This window comes from Magnolia sinica, chromosome 13 (genome assembly GCF_029962835.1).
Source record: "Magnolia sinica isolate HGM2019 chromosome 13, MsV1, whole genome shotgun sequence".
NCBI lineage: Eukaryota > Viridiplantae > Streptophyta > Magnoliopsida > Magnoliales > Magnoliaceae > Magnolia > Magnolia sinica.
The window spans coordinates 63,015,066-63,032,460 of record NC_080585.1 but is presented as its reverse complement, the minus strand read 5'-3'; the positions used below and the strand labels follow the sequence as shown (position 1 = coordinate 63,032,460).

Genomic DNA, 17,395 nt, shown 5'->3' with positions numbered 1-17,395 from the left:
AATGCCATACATTTTTATGCTCCTACCAATCCCTGAGTAATGCCCAAATTTGTATGATTAGTTCGACTAGTCAAAAACTCAGCTTAGCGTAGCCTCGATAGACTACTAGGAGGTCAATATTGAGGGGTCATCCGGAATGACAATCTTCGTTAAAGAAGTGAGCCTGTCCCCCAAGTCCAAATGCAAATAGACCAAGGAACTGGTCGACCAACTAGTGGAGGTCAACCTTGAAGCCGACCATGGAGGTCAGCTCGATTGACCGAAGGCCTAGCTCAGCTTAGCCACGACCACCCATCACATGATTTTATGGCTGACCACTTTAACAATTATCACCCCTACAAATTCCAAGTAACGGTTGAGGAACATATGCAAAGATTGCACTTGTGATTGAGAACCATTTCTAATCCCAATAATGACCCATCTACACTATAAATAGGGAACACGTCTACATTAAGAGGTGCGCATAATCTCTCACCCCAAACCCCTTGATACTACCAAACCTAGATTCTTAGCCTGTCTTTGTCATCGGAAGGTCCCCTGCTCTAGCCAGGGTCTCCTTTGTCTTCTTCTTGTGCAGGTACTCGAAGGTCTAAAAAGGGTGGAAGAAATTTTTGCATTAACATTTTGGCATCGTCTGTGGGAATGACATTAGAACCATTTCCAGCCCCCCAAGAGGTTTACGATGGCAATTGGAAGAAAGAAGGCCCTCACCTCGATTGCCGCAATCGACCTAGTGCCAGCAGACTAACCTAAGGAACATCGAGACTCTTCTTCCCAGTTCCATGCTGAGTTAGCTCCCGTGGGCCCGGCTTAGCGATCATGAAACTGAGGAGGCCATCTTCTCTCCCTGATACACTAGGTTAAAATGCTGGCTAGCAACATTGGCCAGATAAAGTAGATGTTAGAGAGGAAAATCTCTCCCCCATCTAAGCCTTCATTATGTTGACCACTGTTGAAGTCGCCTAGCCATCCCAAATACCAGCGGGATCCCAGAGAGACCAACGACCAAAATGTGTGCCCTCCCAAGCCTTAGGAACAACCCCGTTAACCACCTCCGACCTACATCACGTGTTAGAGGAAAGAAGGCACAGAAAAGCACTAGATGTGGTCCCCACCCCTGAAGCTGTAATGGAAAACAGGGGCTCCTAAGAGGCTCATCTCGAGGAACTACGAGGTCAGACTGGTGATATGCTCCGTCCTTATCGAGTGCAGGCCACGACCTCAATAGATATGATGCTAGAAGAAATCGAGCCGCCATTTACGGATGACATCATGGAATCGCCCTTCCTCTGAGGTTCTAGATGCCACCTATTCCCCTTATTCCAGATCAGGAGACACTGCTATGCACTTGGAATCCTTCATGGCATGGATGGAGCTTCGGTCAGCATTAAAGCACATCATATGCCACCCCTCTGCCCTAACCTTAACAGGAGTATTGCGAAGATGGTATCGACAACTGAAGTCGAGGTCCATCGCCTCCTTTTCGGACCTCAGCAAGGCATTTCTTACTCAGTTCATAGTCGAAAAGGATCAAAGAAATTTGTCCACCCACCTACCATCCGTAAAATAAAAGGAAGGCAATACATTAAAAGATTACATTGTACACTTCAATGAGGAAGCAGTCCAGGTGGATGACTACTCCAACAAGGTTTCCCTAACCACTGTGATATGCAGCCTAAGAGAAGGGAAGTTCCTTTCCTTTGTAGGCAAGAATCCCCCATCAACCAAGCTCAAAAGTACTCTAATGCCGAGGAGCTCTTCAGCTCCAAGAAGGCCACTCGAGACACTGAGGGCTCAAGCAAAGCCAAGAAACGAAGGGAAGAAACAACTCCTTGTGCACTGACAACATGAGGAGAAAGGATGACAAATCGACCAAAGGATCAGGTTCGAGTAGACGACTTGAAAGTCGGTTCAGCTCCTACACCCGAGCAGGTCCTCATTATGGTCTGAGACAAGCGACTTTTGAAATGGCTGAATAAAATGAAAGCTGACATCAACAAGCACGACAAACAAAAGTATTGTGATTTCCATCACATCCACAGCCACTCCACCAGTGAATGCTTTGATCTCAAGGAAGAAATTAAGGGTCTCGTTCGCAACGAACACTTGTGCGAATACATTGACAGGAGCGAGGAGCGGGTATATCGAAAAGATGAGCTGCCGAGCAGAGGGATCAATAATTAGCCTACAGGCAAAATCCGCACCATCTTTGGTGGGCCTGCAGGAGGAGGGGACTTGAACTGAGCTGAAAAGGCCCATGCTCAGAGTAGTAGCTTGAACCACTACATCCATCTCACCTGCATACCGCCTAAGGAGCAACGGATGTGCCCTTGCGATTTGACATCTGAAGAAGATGCATGCTGAGTCCAACACTTGCACAATGATGCCCTGGTCGTATCTATGACCATAGCCAATCGTAAGGTATTTCACATTCTTGTGGACATCGACAGCTCGGCCGATATACTCTTCATTGAGGCATTCAACAAGATGGGAATAGACAAGTCATGACTCCGACCTGTCAGGACTCCACTACTTAGTTTCGCTGGAGATAAATTCATTTGCGAGGGGTCCATTCAACTCCCTGTTACTACTAGAGAAGGATAGAACCAAACCACTATAATGATTAACTTCTTAGTGGTTGACTGTCCCTTAGCCTACAATGTTATCCTCGGACGACCTTCCCTCAATTCCATGAGAGCAGTGGTGTCCACTTACCACCTCATGATGAAGTTCCCTACCAATCATGGGGTTGGCCAGATCTGAGGAGACCAATATGAAGCTCATCAGTGCTACGCCACCACTCTGAAAGCAAAGACCCATGTCCATGCTGTGGCAGTCACTTCCATTGACCCCATATAGGAATCATTCAAAAGAGGATATCCAATGGAAGATCTCCTGACCATTCCCCTTCATGAGTCTGACCTGACTCGAGTTGTTCAGGTCAATTTATCATTAACTCCCGATCTACAAAGCAAAATAATGGACCTCCTTTAATGTTATGCCGATGTGTTTTTCTAGTCCCATCAAGACATACCCGGCATCGATCCAGAGGTGATAGTTCACAAACTGAATGGGACCTTGACTACTAACCAGTTAGACAAAAGAGGCGAGCTTTTAAGCCAGAGCGGTACGCCGTTATTGCAGAAGAGGTAAAAAAACTTTTTGATGAGGGATTCATCGAAGAGATCTATTACCCTGATTAGATTGCCAATGTCATCTTGGTGAAAAAGTCTAATGGAAAGTGGTAGGTCTTTGTTGATTATACCGACCTGAACAAAGCCTGCCCTTAAGGACAATTTTTCTCTCCCTAGGATCGACCAGTTGGTCGACAGCACAGCAGGGCATGAACTCTTTTTCTTTATGGACGCATACTCAAGCTATAATTAAATGGCCATGCACCAGCACGACAAGCATAAGACAACCTTTGTCACTGACAAAGGGCTCTACTGTTACAAAGTCATGCCCTTTGGACTAAAGAACGCCGGAGCCACATTAGCATCAACTTGTGAATAAGATGTTTGCTTGGCAAATCAGGCGCTCTATGGAGGTCTACGTTGACGACGTACTTGTGAAAAGTGTCAGAGTTGCTAACCACATCATCGACTTTGAGGAGATGTTCTCAATTTTACAACAACATCGGATGAAGCTAAACCCGACCAAGTGTGCATTTGGGGTCATCTCAAGTAATTTCCTCCGCTTCCTAGTCAGCCAGAGATGGATCGAGGGGAATCCTGACAAAATTAGAGCCTTTTTAGATATGATCTCACCTTAGACCTTTAAAAAAATCCAATGTCTCACCGAAGGAGTTTCTGTCCTCAATCGCTTCATGTCCAGAGCAACTGACAAGTGCCTCCCCTTATTCCAACAACTGAAGGGTAATAAGAGGGTAGAGTGGACCGAGGATTGGGAACAAGCATTCCAGCAACTAAAGAAATACCTGAGATTATTGAGTGTCAAATATTGCATATTTTTCCCTAATTATATCTTGGTTTTAGAAACATGACAATGCTTAATGGTATATTTTATACATGTTTGTGTTGCAAGGTGAATCTGAGAGCTTGGATTGAAAAGAATGTTAAAAGCATGGATTTGATGCTCAAGAATCACCATAGAACATGATGGATCTTAGGAGACCAATAATGAAGAGTTCACATGCCAAAGATCCAAGGAAACCAAGTACAAAGGATGAAGAAAGGACTTGAAATAATGTAGAATCCGCATCAGAAAATAGACAAGTTCGATCTGATCAAACCCATGTTCTGTCCAACCGAAACCATACAAAATAGTCCAATGACTAAAGATGAAATTCAGAAGCTAATTCGGCATGACCGAAAGTGCACAAAAAGCTCCAGTGCTAAAAGGAGTTAAGTCGGTTTGAGCGAAGATTAAATTAGTCCGACCAACAACTTATGTTCGGTCCGAATGAACCCAAGCTTGGTCCAACCGAAATTGGGCAACTGACGAAATAAAATTATGTCAAGCTTTAGACTTGAGTTCGGTCCGACCGACGCGTAATGAGGTTGCATAAATTGAGGCGATTTCGCGATTAGATTGCGAAAATTCCAAGTCAGCTTGTAAGATTGAACTTCACAACTATAAATAGGAGTCCCTAGGACATTCCTGGGAATCTTCTAGGGTTTAAGGAGTAGAGAAAAAGGGTGGAGAGCCACTGTCAAGAATTCTTCTTCTTCTTCCTTAGTTTGTTTTCATGTTTTGTTTGAGAGATTTTGGTTTAGTCATGTCTATAGTTAACTAAACCTCTTAGATGGGGCTAAGAGGTGAAGCTTGTAGCGTGATTAGGATGTTTATCTTGCTTTAATTCTTATTTATATTGAAATTCATTAATTTCTAGTTGATTTTAAGGAATATTTTCAGTTTTCAATGGTTTGTTGTGACTTAAATTATAGTAGGCACTGCGATAGCTTTGAATATCTTCTTTTTCTATTTAAGATTGTGGGATTGGTAAATCCAGTTGTTCACCATCGTCTCCTGGGCATGGTAGAGTGATGGAATCTTTTCTAAATCTTCACAATCCTCATCCATTGAGGCTAGTTCAATGAAAAGTTCAGAGATTTGATCATCTCTTCTTCCAACTAGATAAGATAGGACTCTAATATCAGTTGTGTTTCCTGGATCAAGTGAGGTAGCATCCTGATAGCTACAAGTGGATCCTTAGCACCCTAGTTCCCACCTTAAATTGATAGTTTAAACATTATCCATGATTACTCTCTTTGTTCCAAATTTCTAATTCAGATATTCTTCTAGTTTTAGTTCTAGTTATTTTTAGAAACGTACAAGATTAGTCTATGTAGATTCAACCTCGGTCGCACCGGGTTCTTATTACATCATCACCCTACACTTGGGTTTGTGTACAGGGATCACCCCCACTGCTTTTGAAGCCTAAACGTGGAGAACCCTTGGTCTAAACTTAGTAGTCTCGACAACAGCGATCAGTTCGGCCCTTATCTGAGAATCCGGAGGAAAGAAGCTCCCTGTGTATTACATTAGTAAAGCCCTGATCCTAGCTGAGATCAGGTATCTAGATGTAGAGAAACTTGCCTTGACCTTGATAATCTCATCTCAATGCCTCCGCCCATACTTCCAAGCCCACACGATAGTGGTCCCGACTAATCAACCTCTCCGCCAAGTGCTCTAAAAGCTTGAAGTGTTGGGGAGACTTACAAAATGGGTGATTGAACTCAGCAAGTTTGACATCATATATCAGCTGAGGAGAGCTATCAAGGGTCGGGCAGTGGTTGAATTCATCATCGAGTTCACTGATCATAAAGACCAAGTTGCTTCAGATGAATCAAATAAGAATGACGACCCTGCAACCGACTCGATGGACGAGTCTGATCATTTAATCAACATGGGCTTGTCAATCACCACATCAAGTGATCCAGAGCTCGACCAATCATCGAGGATGCCTAGAGAATTGGAACCGACCAGCACACCTGGACATTATACGTCGACAATCTTTCAACTCTAAGCATGGCGGGGTCGACATTGTCCTTGTAACCCTTGACTTGACTTCTACCCAGTACACTCTGTGGTTCGGGTTCCACGCATCTAATAATATTACGGAACGCGAGGTACTACTAGCAGGGCTCAGGTTAGCGGTATCTATGGGAGCTCAGGTCTTAGAGGTCTATTGTGACTCCCAACTCATCGTTAATTAGATCGCCAATGAATTTTAAGCTTAGGAGAAGCAAATGATCACATATTTACAGAAAACTCAAGAATTGATAAACAAATTTCAGAGGTGCGACGTCAGCTTAATCCCAAGGTTAGAAAATTCAAAGGCAGATGTGTTGGCGAGATTAGCATCTTGTACTGAGGAAGACATCCTGAGGTCGATCTCTATCGAATTCTTGGCCGAGCCGAGCATTCATAAGCTCGACCAGGAAACTTCCCTACCCATATGCTCAACCCTGAGCTGGATGGACCTAATTTTCGAATACCTTCGAGAAGGCAAGCTTCCCAACGACCAACTAGAAGCATGTAAGCTTAGAATTAGGTTAGCTCAATATATGATGGTATGGGATATCTTATACATGAAAGGGTACTCTCTACCCTATCTCAGGTATCTCTAACCTGAAGAAGCCGATTATGTACTGAAGGAAATTCATGAAGGGATATGTGGTAATCATTTTAGAGGCCGAGCTCTTGCATAAGGTCGTTCGACATGGGTGATTCTCGCTGACCATTTAGAAGGACACTAAGTAGTATGCTCAGAGTTGCGATAAGTGTCAGAGGTTCACGATTGTTCCTCACCAGCCTACCGAGGAACTAACTCCAATGAATGGGCCCTGGCCGTTTGCCTCATGGGGGATCGACATCATCGGCCTATTACCCATGGGTAAGGGTCAGACCCGATATGTGGTCAAGTAGGTCGAAGCCGAGCATTGGCTAGGATTACCGAGCAGAAATCACTGACTTTGTTTGGAAGAATATCATTTGTCAGTTCGAGATCCCGTATACAATCATCTCAGATAATATGAGATAGTTCGATAATGACAAGTTCTGAGGTATATGTCGGGAGCTCGGTATTCATAATGCCTACTCGTCACCTCGGTACCCCCATGCTAACAGACAGGTAGAAGCAATCAATAAGATAATAAAAAACCACCTCAAGACCAAGCTCGAGAAGGCAAAAGGTGTTTGGGCCGAGGAGCTCCCTTACATGATCTGGGCCTATTGGACTACTTCTTGGACGTCCACTTGGGAGACTCTATTCTCTTTGACCTTTGGAACAGAGGTCATCATCCCGGTTAAAGTGGGACTCCCTATAACACGTTTACGATCCTATAATAAAGCTCAGAATGCCGAGTAGATGACCATGAGCCTCAACCTTCTCGAAGAAAAGAAAGAACAAGACAAGCTTAGGACTGCGGCTCGGCAGCAATAGGTTGCTCAATTCTACAGCTATAGAGTAAAGATCCAAAGATTCTGACTAGGAGATTTGGTCCTCCGCAAGACATTCCAGAGCATTAGGGAGCCCGGGTCGGGAGCCTAGGGCCGAACTGGGAAGGACCTTATCGGGTGACAGGAATAACTCGACTTGGTGCCTATTGACTTGAGGATTTAGAAGAGCAACCTTTGCCGCACCCGTGGAATGTCGAGCACCTAAAGATCTACTACCTGTAGGCCATCCAGGCCACGAAGCGAGGGCAACCGTCAAGGTCAGGAATGACATAAATACATGTAAATCTATTGAAAATTTACAATAAAGCCTCCTTAACATGAGGAATTTTTATCTAAATTCTACTATTATGTCTAGCTACTGGAACTACCGAGAACCTCCTTCAATGTAAGGAGAGATGTTCCTCTAAAAAACTGATCCTTAGAGAAGAGGTTGGACTATTAACTATAGCAATGGATGATCCGACCTACAATAAAAAGGTCAAATTGTCATTCACCCTCAGGACTTAGTGTTATTAAATGTGCCTCAACTAATAGGTTCAACCAACTACTACATGCAAATATACATAACACAAATAAGATAGGGGCAAAAAAGATTTTCATTCAATGCAAGAAGGATTACAAAAAGCTTTACAAAGAAGAGGAAAAATTTATTTAGCTCTGGGAGGAGGCTGCTCGGCTTTGGCTTCAGGCTGTGCTGCTCCTTTGAGGCTTTATCATTGAAGAGAGCATCCAAGTTCACCTTAGGGTAAAGTCACCCGACATCTTCGACACAACAGTCGTAGCTGTAGTTGTAGACTACATCCACCTTGTCAGCTCTTTCCTTTGAGGTTTTGTATTCTTCCAGGGCTGCAGGATAACCGCCTCAGACTCATATAGTTGAGTGGCAAAGTCGCCTTGACTTCGACCAACTTAGCTGCCAAGCTCGTATTTACCCTCTCCAGCTCCGCTTTTAGCCCCGTGGCATCTTCCTCGACGGATGAGAGGTGCGCCTTCACCCTCCCCAACTCAGTTCATGCTAAGCTAATGTGTGACGTTGTCCCCTCGAGCTAAGCCAACACCAAGCCCTCCTTGTGTCGGGCCTCATTCAACTGGATCTTTAGAGCATCTCGCTCCTCCTTAATACACCCCAAGACCCCCTTTAGGGCCTCAACTTCAACCGCCTTCTCCTGAAGGCTCGCTTTAAGGGCCTCAACCTCGGAAGCCTTCTCCTTAAGTGTCGCCTTAGTCTGTTCGCACTCGTTGGCTATCTGCCTCACCTTCTTGTGGGTGGTCAGCAGCGCAGGGACGAGTTGAGAAAAAGGAAATAAGTTAGCAAAATGGAGAAAAAAGAATAAAAAATGGGATTAGTGTAAAAATGTACCTTATAGCAGAGCACAACAATATCCGTGAGGAAGGCCTCTTGGTGGGAATCTATCAAGTCGGCAATCTCGGCCTCCGGAACATGTTTCACCGCCTAGTCGGCAAAGCGAGACAGGTGATGACCAGGCGAGTTTGCCCTCGCTCCTCAGTGGCCTGGGAGCTTGAAGCCTCACCCCTTTCAGCACTAGCAAGGGCTGACAAGGAATCAGTCTCCTCAACCACTGGAGGCTCGACTTCCTCGACAACAAGTGCAACCTCGTTTGCAATGTTGGCCTCGATGTCTTCACCCACATGGATGGCCTCAGTGTCATCAGTCACATGGACCTTGGAGGCTAAAAGTGCCTCCTTCAGATCCAAATCTACCACCTCCACCATGCTTGGCCATGGAGGGGCAATCAGAGTGGGAGCCTCCCCCTCACCTGTCGTGACCGAAGCCGTCTGGCCTGCCAAGGACTGCTCGGCGTCGACTCCCGACCTCACCTCCATAGTGGAGGTGAGTATTTGTGCAATGGAAGGGACCGCCACCTTCTTCCAAGCTACGATCTTCTTCTTGACTGTCTCCTCTATGGGAGGAGGGATCTTCCTCTTCCCTGACTTCGGGGGCTCGGCCATGTCCACATAACAAAGTTCAAGTTAGCCAAATGTTGGCATCGGATCCTACTAGCTTTGATAAATTTCCAATCTTTCACTTACGAGAGGAAGCAAAGGTAGGAGTGTGGAGAGAGGTCGGTTGTTAAGGAAGGATAGACTGACAGAGCTTGGATCGGCAGATCAGCTCTAGGGTGATCATCACGTTCCAATGGTGAAAGTTATCCTTCAAAACCTTTGCCTTATCCACTTGCCTGCATTGGAGGTCAGGTAGATTGGGTTGACCCTTCGGGAAGACTGTAAAAATAGTTAAATGGTAAGAATATTGCAGGGCAAGAAAAATTTATAAAGGAAATCTAAGTTCAACTCCTTAACAGTACCCAACATGGAGTGGGGAACTTGGTGGGGACCCGAACTTGCAGACGAACCAACTCTGCGGCAGGTGCCTCACACTCTCTCGATGCCTAGAACCATTTATTCTTCCAATCCTTGTTGGAAGTAAGGAAATTGACGATGAGCCCTTAGCCTCTGTTCGCCCATGCTGAGTAGTACCAGCTCGACTGCATGGGATGGACATTGACTTGGTACAAATACATAAACTCCTTGGTTATCATCTCATTGTTCCTTTGCTGAAACCAGAGGATGTATGTTCCCAGAAGTGCCCTCCATGCATTCGGGATGAGTTGTCCTGGAGCCAACCTCATATATGAGGTTACCACCCTCACGATCGGGTGAAGCGGAAGTTGAAGCCTGCACTAAAGAGCGACGACGAAGATGGCTACTTCCCCATTGGCCAAGTCTTCGGGGATTTCATAAAGAGTAAGAATTTAGAGTCGGACGAAGTCCGGGATTTGGAACTCTAATCGAATCCTGACCAGAGCTGCTTCCTTCAAAGTCGACCCCCCAAGGCCGACATCGATTGGTTACTCAGCTGACGTCTGAGCATTCGTCCATCCAGTAAGGTCGGAAGCCACTTCCCAGCTGAATCCCAGTGGAACCAGAGAAGGTGGTTCTGAAGGGACCCTAGATCGGGAGTCGATGCTTCCCTGGTTTGAATCGCCTTCGAAGGCGTAAACCTCATGCCCTTTGCCTGACATATTCAATATATCGGATAGAGAAGATGAGAAAGAGAAAGAAAAGGGAGGAGGAGAGCAGAAGCAGCTGTGGCCGGAGAAGAATTAAGGACTCACCAGAAATCGCCTACTTAAGGAACTCTAAAGCAGTAATGGGAAGGTCGAAATGCAAATAGTCGAGCGGTCTGTGAGGTCTTCCGCTATTATAGACCTCCTCGGCCACGAGTATTGATGACCTGCATTAAATGCTGCAGGCAAAGAGATGTCTCGACGCCCACCACTTTACACGCGTTAGCTCCCCATTGGCCTTCTCGACCCGACTCCCCGGGCAGTGCCATGGTTCCGCACCACACGAACCATAAATTGAAAAAGTTGTTGTTACAACGTACAACGCCTCACTCATGCGTTATGTCCGCTAACAATAAAAGCGAGGCAGCTCGTACGCCCGACCTGATCTCACCAACTTACTTCTTGAGTTTGCACAATGAACTCAAAAGTAGGGGCCTTCTGTTATGGGTGAAAACGGTTTGACCGCTTATGAGGTCAGCTCGGACTCATGAAGACATGCTTCCCGGTCTGAGGTTGAAAGGCACGATCAAGACTGATCATGGCCGAGGGGCCCAACGACATCAAGATTGATCTGGAGAATAGCGGGAGCCGAACTCTCGAGCCGAGGTCACGACACCATACATTTTTAGGCTCCTACCAATCCCTGAGGAATGCCCAGATTTGTACGATCAGTTCGACTGGTCAAAAACTCGGCTTAGCGTGGCCTCGACAGACGACCAGGAGACCAATATCGAGGGGTCATCTGGAATGACAATCTTTGCTGAAGAAATGAGCATGTCCCCCTAGCCCAAATGCAAACAGACCAAGGAACTGGTCAACCAACTAGTGGAGATTAGCCTAGAAGCCCACCTTGAAGCCGACCATGGAGGTCAGCTCAATTCACCGAAGGCCCGACTCAGCTTGGCCTCGACCGCCCATCACATGATTTTAGGGCCGACCACTTCAACACTTATCACGCCCACAAATTCTATGTAATGGTTGAAGAACATACACGAAGATTACTCCTGTGATCGAGAATCATTTCTAATCCCAATAATGACCCCTCTACACTATAAATTAGGGACCCGTCTATAGTAAGAGGTACGCAGAATCTCTCACCCAAAACCCCTTAATACTACTAGACACAAATTTCTAGCCTAACTTTGGCATTGGAGGGTCCCCTGCTCTAGCCGAGGTCTCCTTTGTCTTCTTATTATGCAGGTACTCGAAGTTCTAAAAATGGTGTGCGAGATTTTTACATCAACAATACCAATGCAACTCACATGGTGACAAATATATATTTGCTCTTCGATCAATTCACTTCCAGCCATCCACATTCTTAGCATCATCAAAAATATTTGTGGCCCTTTCTCACATTATTCCTTTCATCTTCATCTGCCCTGGGCTTATTGAGATGTCAATTGGGTAGTTAATCCTTCTCATCGATGTTCATCTTCCGAGTTTTGTGTATTTGCAGGAGATTCTCTTATTCCTTTAAGACATAAAAAGCAAGATATTGTGGCTCATTTTAGTGTCGAGGCCAAGTATTATGCCATGTATCAGCTAATGGTTGAGGTTGTTTGACTTCTTATGTTACTTGCAGATATCGGCATTAAGATGGGGATTCTGATTTCACTCCTCTATGATAATCAGAATGCCATTCAAATAGATAGTGGTTAAGTGCTTTGCAAGAGAACTATGTTATGCCTTGAATTTGCTTGCTACTCTATTAGAAAATTTTCTTGGCAATATTTCCTTATGTATGTTTCATTGTTTTGATCCATTGGAAGTTTGAGGGAGGATTTATGTATGCTTTAGAGCAGTGAAGATACATATCAACATTTTAGCCTTTTCCATTCCTTCCTCTTTTTTTTTTCTTTTTTTTTTTTTCTTTTTTTTTTTTTTTTTTGACTCATGTATACTAATTAGATAAATTATGAAATTGAACATTTTACTTTTGGTTTTCCTAAATTTACATTCCCTGTACAAGTCCTCTGTATATCTCTCTCCCAAAGGTGGACCAAAGTGTGTATGGATATCCTAGCCACCATTTTTAGATTTTTTTTTTTTTTTTTCAAATCTTTCAAAATTTCCCACATCTTAATAAATTTTCTGTGTATTCAAATCAATTTTTAAGTCAAATTTTCAATTTTTCAAAACACCTTGACCATGCATTCTTCCCTTCAAAACCTCCAGAAAATGATGATCGGGTAACTATATATGGCCAATAAGAAGATTGAATTTCCAAAATTTAAATATTTGGTGCATGATCATGATGCAAATTAAAAAGTGCCACATCCGTAGTCTACCCATGCGTATTTGGTTTATTTCACATTGAATCAACGATTCTTTTAGGTTTTTATTTTTTTTTATTTTTTTGACAAATGGTACGGTAGAGAGCTCGACATCTATTACTTCTTTGTTTTCCACATCTTTCATCTCCAATTTTCAATCACATCTAGTGTTGATGATTAGTGTACTATTTAGTTAACCCCTTATATACAGTCATTAGATCTAAGGGGAGACACTGCCATACCCTTCCCTAGTCATTGGATCATGGATCTTGGTGTCTCATTTGCAATCATGGATCTTGGTGTCCCATTTGCAATCTTGACTTCTTCGTGATCTAGTTCCAAAGGACCCAATTTATTAACAAAATTTTGTCACTTAAAAATAAAAAATAAAAATCACAAATAAAGAAATAGAGAAAGACATTGTATTCACTTATATCCATCCATGAAACAACCCAAGGAACGGGTAGCCCTAATATTGACCCTAATAACCATTTCGTTAAGGTTGATCATAGAGATCCTAACAATCCACTTAGTTGGCACCATGGCATCAGCATCATCTAAGCCTTATCCCAAATAATTAGGTCAGCTACATAAATCCTTCTACACCATTTCACTCTATAATAGACAGTATCCTCATTTAAACAATAAGTTTTAAAGTCTTTTCTTACTATCTCTGTTTAGTGTGTTTTTGGACCTTCCTCTTGCCCTTTTATATTCTTCAACTTCAACAGATTCACTCATAACCATTGCATTTATTGGTGTCGGCTGCATGTGGCCGAACCATCTAAGCCTACTTTTGCTTGTCTTATTACTTATTTGTACTACTCCTAATTTCCCTTAAATTCATTCATTCCTAATTCTATCCTATCTCAGGATTAGCCATGTCCTAAAATATCTTCCATTATATAAACCTAAATGATTTAGTGGTTGCAAATGGAAAGTTAAAAAAATAGATTTAATGATCAAAATTTCACCAATGGAATGATAAGGATTAGTAGATGGGGGCATATGTTGTACCATGGACTATCCATGGTGAGGCCTTGCTAGAGAAACAATTTGTATTAACAACAATAACCAAAAAAAAAGAAAAGCCAGAGAAAAATAGAAAAAGAAAAAGAAAGAAAAGAAAAGAAAAGAAAAAGGGTATCCCTTATGATTATTGAGTACTCAATATTTTTTCTATCCTTATTTTTAGAATTTCTAAAATTTCAAAATCCTATTAACATTTGATAATAAGTTTTAATAATATATTTCTTCTTTATCTAATTTTCATAATTTTAATGAAATTATGACCAGTGTAACTGATTTTATTATAAATCAAATATTTAAGAAATTGAGAGAAATTCTCAGCCACTCGATAGCCAAGTTGGGAGGGCCAGCCATAACAGAAAATAGAGAAAGACATCCAAGTTCATGATTTTAAACACTTGAATAAGTTTGACTTAAGTAAGAAAAAAAAAAAAAAACCATCAGTGGCTAAAGAACCTTTTTGTAAATGGTACCGTCACCGGTGAGCCACTCATAAGATTGGCAGAGGAATCGATCAACCAGGACCATCCAATTAATGGGCCACTTCTTAGGTAGCCACTGCCCAAAAATCAGCCTGATCAGCTATTTAGAAAATTTTCTTTCCAACAACATTATTTCTGGAACATTGCTCCAAATATTCTTACCTCTTCGTCATTTTATTGTTCTTATTTGACTACATGGCTCACCAAAGAGGCGTACGTCCCACTAATTTCACGGTCTAGATCTGTCAGCATGTGCACAATCCCAGAGTGTTATGGTACCATTTACTAAATGATACTAGATATGCATTAACTCGTAGACCATGTATAAAATGATACAATGAAGAGTTTCTGAGACATTTTCATCAAAAAATACAACTTCAATATCATTTCCAGCTATAAAAATAAATCTTTCAATGTCTTCCCATTTTTTTACTTTTGATTTCCCTTTCACCCAAGAATTATAAGCTTATTTCAAACATGTAATCATCCTTTGATTGGTTTAAGGTTAGAAGATGGAACAATCAAATAGAATTCCATTAAGAAATTAGAAAATTCCAGTTTTGAGAGAACTTACTCGTCCATACCGGCCCGTTGGATCAGTTTCAACGTATCCATAATCATCCTCGCCGCCATCAACACGTCCGCCAAACCGCCCTTTGAACATTCCCACCCCCAGGAAAAAAAAAAAACGGAAAAGGAAAAAGAAAAAAAAAAAAAAAAACGATAAAATAGGAAATCTAATGGAGATCGTAGAGTTTGTTATTAATTTGAACACAATCGAACACTAGATCCGAGGCTTTCCTTCGTGGTTTTCATAGGAGAAGACGCCGAAGAGAAGCCAGAAGAGCCTAGAGTAGTCGATCCGGAGCATGATCCAAGCCATGGTCACAACCAAACGAGAGAAGTCGAAGTCCTGGGCATACATTGATGTAACAGGAGAAAGAGAGACGTGGGATTTTTTTCTTCTCTTAAAGTGAGGTGCAGGGAACTTTCTAGGCAATGTTCTACCCTGGGTAGGGTAATTCCTGTTTCGTCGCGATGGCAGTTTTGGATGTTTTTTTCTACAGAGTGTAGAATGTGGGAGTTTGAGTGATGGGGCTTCTGAACTTGAAAAATCTGTGGCTGCGCTTTGTTGGTACCATTTGCGTGGATATCAGAGAGCGAGAAGGAAAGAGAGAGCGATGTATGGGCAAACGATAGATAAAAAAACAAGAGACGGCAAGAGAACAAAAACGACAAGAGATGGTGGTGGGGAACGGAAGGTCGGGGCGCTGATGTAAATAAGAGAGTGGGAGACGGCAACTGTTGGTGGGGCCCACTTGAGATGAATGACGTGGCACGCTCCTAGTGTGGATGCAATGGGGTCAAATGACGTAGGATGTAAAACGGCCGTTATCCAGCGGAGAAAGATTCCACCTCGCCACGTCTAAGCCGTGTGGATCAGATGGCTGGCTTGGCTCGGCTCGGCCAGCTTTACATAAACATGTTAATTGTATAGTGCGCGGGCCCACAGATTGCGTACTGCCATTCGGATTTCGAGTGCACAAGTGGGCCCCATGGTCCTGTATTACACCTTTGCTATGACTGGCCTAACCGTGGATGGCCTATGCACTGGAAAACCACCAAGATTCGAAGATTCTACATATGCTTTTTATAGATTGAATCTGTGCCGTTGCTGATTTATATCTATTAAACATCTTTTCTTTTTACTACTACATATCGGAGGTATGGATTCTTCCAAACTGGGGTAGTTTGATAGGGTGGGACGCAATATTTCAACAGTTCGGATCTCTGAATCGTTGGGTCCAACTGCCCTCCACTCATGCAAATTTAAAATCACAGCGTTAGTTATTCACAGAGAATTACTGTATAAATATATTTCTTTAGGTTTTTGTTCCAAATAGCTCCGTACTTTGACATGCTTGTGTCATCAGTCTATACGGATCAAATTTAAGTTTTCATAAGCCTTGAAATCACTTTTACATTCTTTATAGGACAAAAATGGCCATCTCCTGTAGCTACCTCTGGTATAGCCAGTTCTGATCTCAAAAGGAGAAGTGTTTTTTTTTTTTTTTTTTTTAAAAAATTTTAAAGATAGGTAGCCCAACAAAAAAACCGAAATTTGGCTCACTCATTGGTTAATATGATCCGTTCGTTTTAATCGAACAACCGTGAACTCATAAGAGGGGTTTTCTGTTATCTATTTGAAGTTTTATATGGTTCATAACTACACTAATATTGTGCGTTAATTCTAAACTATTTTCTTCATCCATCTATTATGAGTTTTGCCCTTAAAGTTGGGCCGATGACTTGAAATTAAAACCCCTTACACATAAATAGTATAGATTTACTTCAAGACAACCCAATGGGCCATATATAAGATGTGAATGGGTTCAAAACATTGAGCCCTTACTACACGAGGCCATTTGATTGTTTTAGTTTTTTCTTCTTCACCTTCATTTTTTCTTTTCACTTCTGGGGACCACATGAAGTCGAAGCTTCCTCAACAGTTGGTAGTTGTACGGCCGGTCTCCACACCCAGGGAGACGACAAAAAACTCCGGCAAGATCCAGCCAAACTCAATCTACTTCTCAAGTTATTAAAAAAAAAAAAAAAGAAAAAAAAGAAAGAATTTTCTATGAAGTTTTCCTGCCACAATCTCTGAAGTGAATGGTATGGTGAGCATAGGTAAGTTTCTTATATTTCTTTGTTTTCTCTTTATTAGTGGGCTTGAATGGTAAGAGTTTATGAAAGGGAGGGGGTGTGGTGAGAGTTTGTGAAAGGGAGGAGGGTGTGGTGGTTTATTTATAGATCTTGTGGGTTTTTCTTATTCAACGAATATGTGAACGTTGAAAATTGACGCCCACGCTTTTATCTTTGTTTTTTCGGTGTATGAGCTTATTTGGATTGATGATGTACTAGACTTGGAGTCACTACTAGTCAATTAACTTAAAATCGCATAGTCAACTAAAACCTGTATAATCTGTAAAAGCCAAAGATTCCAGACTCTCTTTCTTTAAGTTGACTGTTGATCTGCGACCTGGGATTCCGAGTAAGGGATCTCAGTTATATGGAGGGGATGTGTTAGGCACCCTCT

General features: G+C 42.6%; 1 protein-coding gene across 4 annotated transcripts in view; it reads right to left on the bottom strand.

Annotated features, from left to right (window-relative positions):
- The window catches only part of LOC131223815 (probable serine/threonine-protein kinase WNK5), a 71,908-nt gene extending 56,392 nt beyond the window's left edge, over positions 1-15,516 (bottom strand). Inside the window, exon 1 of one of the 4 annotated variants that reach the window (XM_058219327.1) lies at positions 14,873-15,516. In XM_058219327.1, the coding sequence (XP_058075310.1) occupies positions 14,873-14,962 (90 nt within the window). In that variant the 5' untranslated portion in view covers positions 14,963-15,516. The remainder of the gene's footprint in view (positions 1-14,872) is intronic. The other 3 variants (XM_058219325.1, XM_058219326.1, XM_058219324.1) reach the window with 3 other exon arrangements.
- Between the last annotated feature and the right edge of the window lie 1,879 nt (positions 15,517-17,395).